This window comes from Glycine soja, chromosome 18 (assembly GCF_004193775.1).
Source record: "Glycine soja cultivar W05 chromosome 18, ASM419377v2, whole genome shotgun sequence".
Classification (NCBI taxonomy): domain Eukaryota; kingdom Viridiplantae; phylum Streptophyta; class Magnoliopsida; order Fabales; family Fabaceae; genus Glycine; species Glycine soja.
In genome coordinates, this window is record NC_041019.1 from 21,663,671 (window position 1) to 21,670,828 (window position 7,158).

Consider the following 7,158-nt stretch of genomic DNA (forward strand, 5'->3'; position numbering starts at 1 on the left):
CCGCTCATCCAGTGTTGCATTGATGGTAGCCTGTGTAATGTTGGGGCATAGGTACGAGCCGGAAAAGGGTTTAGGTTGGAACGGCAACGACATGGCGAGCTTGGTGGAGTTCAAAGAGTACCGCGGAAGGTTCAGGCTAGGATAAAAGCCTACACGCGCAGACGTAAGGAGAAGCGCCTTAGAAAGAAGGGGCCAAAGCATGGGCCAGCAGAAGATGAAGATTGGGAGCTTCCCCCAGAGCTAGAAAGAATGGTTGAACAAGAAGACTGAGAAATGAAGTCACACCAAGAAGAGACGAAAATCATAAACTTGGGCGTTGGTGAGGAAAAGAAAGAGGTAAAGGTTGGCACGGGCATGACCACACCTATCCGAGATAAATTGGTGGCTCTACAACGAGACTACCAAGACATCTTTGCTTGGTCGTACCAAGATATGTCTGGATTGAACCCCGAAATTGTGCAACATAGGTTGCCTTTGAATCCCAATTATTCCCCGGTGAAACAAAAACTAAGAAGGATGAAGCCCGAGATGTCCTTAAAGATAAAAGAAGAGGTGAAAAAGAAATTTGATGTCGGCTTCTTGGCAATCTCTTGATATCCGGAATGGGTTGCCAACATTGTGCCAGTCCCCAAGAAAGATGGGAAAGTGCGAATATGCATGGACTATCGGGATCTAAACCGAGCCAATCAAAAGGATAACTTTCCTTTACCGCACATCGATGTCCTTGTAGACAATAGAGCAAATTTTGCTTTGTTTTCTTTCATGGACGGGTTCTCGGGATACAACCAAATAAAGATGGCACCGGAGGACTTGGAAAAGACGACCTTCGTCAACCTGCTGGGGATGTTATGCTACAAAGTGATGTCCTTCGAGCTTAAGAACGCTGGGGCAACCTACCAGCAGGCTATGATAGCATTATTCCACGATATAATGGACAAAGAAATTAAAGTATATGTGGATGACATGATTGCCAAGTCTAAAACTAAAGAGGAACATCTCGTCAACTTGTGGAAGTTGTTCGAAAGGATGCATAAGTGCCGACTAAGATTGAATCCCACCAAGTGTACTTTTGGGGTCAAGTCAGGAAAATTGCTTGGCTTTATCATAAACCAGAAAGGGATAGAGGTGGACCCCGACAAGGTGACGTCCATCCTTGAAATGCCCGAGGTTTCTTGGGACGCCTGAATTATATAGCAAGGTTCATATCATAGCTAACTGCTACCTACGAGCCTTTCTTCAAGCTTTTGCACAAGAATCAGTCCATCCAATGTAACGACGACTTCCAAGTGGCATTCGAAAGGATAAAGTGATGCCCTATGAATCCTCCTGTGCTTGTGCCACTAGTGCCTGGAAGACCCCCCATTCTATACATGACTGTGTTGGATGAGTCGATGTGATGTATGCTGGGGTAGCATGACGAGTCTGGGAAGAGGGAACGGGTCGTCTATTACTTAAGCAAGAAGTTCACAATGTGTGAAATGAACTACTCTTTGCTTGAAAGAACATGTTGCGCCTTGGTATGGGCAGCCCACCGTCTAAGGCAATACATGCTAAGCTCCACCACTTGGCTGGTATCCAAGATGGACCTAGTCAAGTATATTTTCGAAAAGCCCGCTCTCACCGAACGGATCGCTCGGTGGCAGGTTTCGCTGTCAGAGTTCGACATTGTTTATGTCACTTAAAAGGTGATAAAGGGAAGCACCTTGGCAGATTACTTAGCTCAACAGCCCATCAATGATTACCAACCTATGCCTCCAGAGTTCTCGGACAAGGACATCATGACCTTGTTCGAGGAGGAGGTGGAGGATGAAGATAGGGACAAATGGATAGTGTGGTTTGACGGTGCATTCAACGCACTAGGCCACAAAGTAGGGGCGGTTTTGCTTACTCAGGATGATCAATGCATACCCTTCACGGCTAGATTGGGCTTTGACTGCAAGAACAACATGGCTGAGTATGAGGCATGCGCCCTTGGGATCCAAGCAGCAATTGATTTCAAGGTCAAATTGCTCAAAGTATATGGAGACTCAGCCTTGGTAATTCACGAGCTGAGAGGAGAATAGAAGACTAGGGATCATAAGTTGATACCCTACTAGGCTTACATCTAGAAACTGACCGAGTTCTTCGACGACATATCCTTCCACCATATTCCCAGAGAGGAGAATCAAATGGCCGATGCGCTTGCCACTCTATCATCCATGTTCCAGCTAACCCCGTATGGGGACTTGTTGTACATCGAATTCAGATGTCGCGGCAAGCCCGCGCATTGCTGCTTGATAGAAGAGGAACAAGATGGTAAATCGTGGCACTTCAATATCAAGTGATACATCAAAGACAAAGAGTACCCACATGAGGCTTTCGATAACAACAAGAGGACATTGTGAAGGTTGGTAGCCGGTTTCTTCTTGAGTGGAAGCATTCTGTACAAGAAGAACCATGACATGGTTTTGCTCCGATGTGTGGACGCCAAGGAGGATGAGCAAATGCTAGTGGAAGTTCATGATGGGTCCTTTGGAACACACGCTAACGGACATGCCATGGCTCGGAAGATTCTGAGGGCAGGGTATTACTGGCTCACCATGGAAAACGATTGTTGTATCCATGTGACAAATTGCCACAAGTTCCAGGCATTCACCGACAATGTCAATGCTTCGCTCGTGCCTTTGAACATCTTGGCGGCACCCTGGCTATTCTCCATGTGGGGAATAGACGTGATTGCAGCTATTGAGCCCAAGGCTTCGAACGGACATCGCTTTATTTTGGTTGCGATCGACTACTTCTCCAAATGGGTTGAAGCTGCTTCATACGCTAGTGTGACAAAGAGTGTGGTGGTCAGGTTCATCAAGAAAGAGATAATCTACCAGTATGGGTTGCCCAAGAAGATTATCACTGACAATGCCACCAATCTAAACAACAAAATGATGAAGGAAATGTGTGAGGATTTCAAGATCCAACACCATAATTCCACACCTTATAGGCCCAAGATGAATGGGGCCGTTGAGGCTGCTAACAAGAACATCAAGAAGATAGTTCAGAAAATGATTGTGTCATACAGGGATTGGGACGAGATGCTCCCTTTCGCGCTACATGGTTATCGAATCTGGGTGCACACATCAACTGGGGCAACTCCGTTCTCTTTAGTGTATGGGATGGAGGTTGTGTTGCCATTTAAAGTAGAGGTCCCCTCTTTGAGAATTTGGGCTGAGTTAGGGTTGGAAGAGTCAGAACGGGCCCAAGCATGCTTTGATCAGCTAAATCTTATAGAAGGTAAGAGATTGGTCGCCATGAGCCATGGACGTTTATATCAAAGCCGGGTGAAGAATGCTTTCAACTAGAAGGTACGCCCATGCAAGTTCAATGAAGGGGATCTTGTCTTGAAGAAAGTATCCCAAGCTTAGAAAGACCATAGGGGAAAATGGGCTCCGAATTATGAAGGACCTTTCGTCGTGAAGAAAATTTTCTAGAGGAGCATTGGTGCTTGCTAGCATGGACGATGAATAATTGCCTTCGCCCGTGAATTCCGATATCGTCAAACGATATTATGCTTAGTACTTGGGGCAGCTAAAGGGTTCAAAACATGTTTGTTCTCCGAAGACTCATTGGGGTCTCCAAAGTCTTCCAATCCTTTGTAAACCATGATCACTACATTAATAAACATTGGATTGATGATTTGCGTTTTAATTCCTTGTGTTGTGTTTACTTCTTGAGGACCTACACTTTCAATTCTGCCCATTGAATCTGAAGCCATTTGGCTCCATCAAAGGGGTGCCGTAAGTGTTTAAGTAAAATGGAACATAATAGCACTTGTTTAATTATTGCACTTAAACTTCCTAATCATAAGCATGCATGCATGTGCATCTTGTCATCCTGCGGATCGGAGGATAAATGGAAATTCATTTTGAGTAGTGATCAATATCACACCAAAATAAAGACAAGAGTAAGTGAAAGGATCGGTATTTTGTGATGTTATTTCACATTTACTGCATGATGCCATTTCCTTTACTCAAAAGCTTAGGGGAAGGTACGAGCAGGTGCTAGGCTCGTGATCAACAGATCATCATCCCGTGCCCAGCTCAAGACGTTAAAGAAACGCTTCTAGGAGGCAGCCAAGTATCTCTAATTTTGTTCTTTAAAATTCATGCTTTCATTTACCTATTTTCTTGAATTTTATTTGAATGTGCCTAGTTTATTTGTGACAATAGGAGTTAACGAAACGATAAACATGGCTAGGAATAGTTTAAATTGTTGCACAGGGGTTTCCCAAAAAAAAAAGGCAGTTTAGCTCGCCTGGGCAAGCATGTCTGGTGCAGAAACATTAAAAGGGGGAGGGGTGAAGCCTTCTTCACCCCATTTTCTTCCCCAAACGACTCTAAGAATGCCAAAGCTACGGGATTCACGAGTTTTGCAGCCCTAAGTCACCATTTTGCAATTTTGCTTCTATTTTTGCACTCTTGCTCACTCCCTACAAGTAAGTGCACTTTCCCTTGATTCTTTGGCTCTCCATTGATGTGTTTTAGTGCTTTAGTTGCTCATTTTTTACAAAATTCGTGAAGCAATTCATATGTGAATCCATGTTTTTTGCTTGAATGGGGGGGGGGGGGGGTTGTAGGGGATGGCCGTAGGCCTATTGTGTATTCTGAAATGCATGGGCATGTTGCGTTGCCCCCGTGCCTCATTTTTTTCATGTCCAAATATGCGCCCACCAAGTGTTCGATGAAATGCCTCAATGGCATTTGCGCATGATTTTGTGAAACTTAGCTTGTGGAATGAATTGTGCACCTATGGTTGCCATTGTGAGTGTGTGGGCAATTTTGTAGAAGCTAGAATAAAGTGCCAAAAGCATGACTTAGGCCTAGGAATCTATGTTTTTGGTTTTGAATGTAAAAAATGCATGAATATTAGAACATGTTTGTGATGTTTTTTACTAGAATTTGAATTTGTTGCCTCATGAGGAGTACCTTGCACCTAGGTAGCATGAAAAATACCTTTCAATAGTATGTATATATGTGGAATATATAACATGAAAATGCCTTGCAAAATGTGTGAATATATAGAAAAATGTAGAAGCAAAGCTTCATGATGAATCAGTAGTGATTCAAAGATGTTTTGATGATAACAAAGATGATAACAAAAGATGATGACAAAGGTGATGACAAAAAAGCTCAAAGGTCAATCAAAGAATGAGTTCAAGATGTTCAAGATAGAATCAAGAACACTTCAATATTCAAGAGGAAAGTTGAATTCAAGAATCAAGAATCAAGATTCAAGAAATCAAGGTTCAAGATCTCAAGAATCAAGATTCAAGGTTCAAGATCTCAAGAATCAAGATCAAGATTCAAGACTCAAGATTCAAGAATCAAGAGAAGGCTCAATCAAGATAAGTATGAAAAGTTTTTCTCAAAAATTGAATAGCACATGATTTTTCTCAAAACATGTTTACCAAAGAGTTTTTACTCTCTGGTAATCGATTACCAAATTGTTGTAATCGATTACCAGTAGCAAAATTGTTTTGAAAAAGTTTTCAAATTGAATTTACAACGTTCCAATTATTTTCAAAAAGCTGTAATCGATTACAATGTTTTGGTAATCGATTACCAGTGCCTTTGAACATTGAAATTCAAATTCAAATGTGAAGAGTCACATCTTTTCACATAAAAGCTTTGTGTAATCGATTACACTGATTTGGTAATCGATTACCAGTGACTCTTTCTAAATAAATCAAAAAATGTAACTCTTCAAAAGGTTTTTGACTTTTCCAAATTGGTTTTAAGTTTTTCTAAAAGTTATAACTCTTCTAAATGGTCTTCTTGACCAGACATAAAGAGTCTATAAAAGCAAGGCTTTGTTATACACTTATTCATTCATTCTATCAATCAATCTTTCTAAGCAATATTTCTATCAATTCATCTCAATCATTTCTTTCAATCATCTTTCAATATTTTCTTTCATCTCTTTCAATAGTTGTTTTGTTTCATCTTCTCTTCATCTTTCTAAAAGTTTTTGTTCAAAACTTTCTCTTCCAAGAAAAGTTCTTTGTTCAAAAACTTGTGCTATTCATCTTTTCATTCTCTTCTCCCCTTGCCAAAAAGAATTCGCCAAGGACTAACCGCCTGAATTCTTTTTGTGTCTCTCTTCTCCCTTTTCCAAAAGAACAAAGGACTAACCGTCTGAATTCTTTTGTGTCTCCCTTCTCCCTTGTCAAAGAATTCAAAACGACACAATCTGAGAATTCTTTTGATTCTTCCCATTCCTTAATACAAAAGTGTTCAAAGGACTAACCGCCTGAGAATTCTTTTGTATCCCCATTCACAAAGTATCAAAGGTTTAACAGCCTGAGATCTTTGTCTTAACACATTGGAGGGTACATCCTTTGTGGTACAAGTAGAGGGTACATCTACTTGGGTTTGACTGAGAACAAGAGAGGGTACATCTCTTGTGGATCAGTTCTAGAGGAGGGTACATCCACTAGGGTTTCAAAGAGAACAAGGGAGGGTGCATCCCTTGTGGATCTTTGCTTGTAAAAGGATTTTTACAAGGTTGAAAGAAATCTCAAGGACTGCAGGTCGCTTGGGGACTGGATGTAGGCACGGGTTGTTGCCGAACCAGTATAAAAACTCTTGTGTGTTTGTTTCCTTCTTCCCTACTCTTTTACTTTCCGCTGTGCATTTAATTTCCGCTTTTACTTTCTGTTAAGATTCTCTTCTACTCCTCATTCTCTTAACAATTTAGTAAAAGCCTTAGAAGAGTAAGTTTTTTTTTTAATTAGTAAAGGTTTAGGAATAATTAATTCAACCGCCCTTCTTAATTATTCTGAGGCCACTCGATCCAACACAAAAAAAAATGCCTTCCAAAATATGTATATATGTGAGTAGGTAGCATAAGGAGCCTTTCAAAAGAAATGTGCATATATGTCGATATGTAGCATGAAAATGCTTGTCAAAAACATATGTGGATATGTGTCATAAAATGCCTTTCACAAAAAAAAATAATATATATATATATATGTCATACCCTAATTTCGTCCGGGGACCTTTGCTTGATGACATGCGACCTTTCTTTGGTCCTTGTGAGGTGCTTGGCATCCATCATTGGGCAATTTGTGAAATTCCAGGACATGCCGAAAAACCAAAAAAAATATATTGATGCACAATCCGTAAG

General features: G+C 41.1%; 1 protein-coding gene across 1 annotated transcript; it reads left to right on the plus strand.

Annotated features, from left to right (window-relative positions):
• Positions 1 to 795: 795 nt before the first annotated feature.
• On the plus strand, positions 796 to 2,324 carry LOC114397091. Its single transcript, XM_028359213.1, has 4 exons — positions 796 to 948; positions 1,502 to 1,594; positions 1,686 to 2,036; positions 2,109 to 2,324. Exons 1-4 carry the CDS (start codon positions 796 to 798, stop codon positions 2,322 to 2,324), a joined length of 813 nt encoding a protein of 270 aa, XP_028215014.1.
• The last annotated feature ends 4,834 nt before the right edge of the window (positions 2,325 to 7,158 follow it).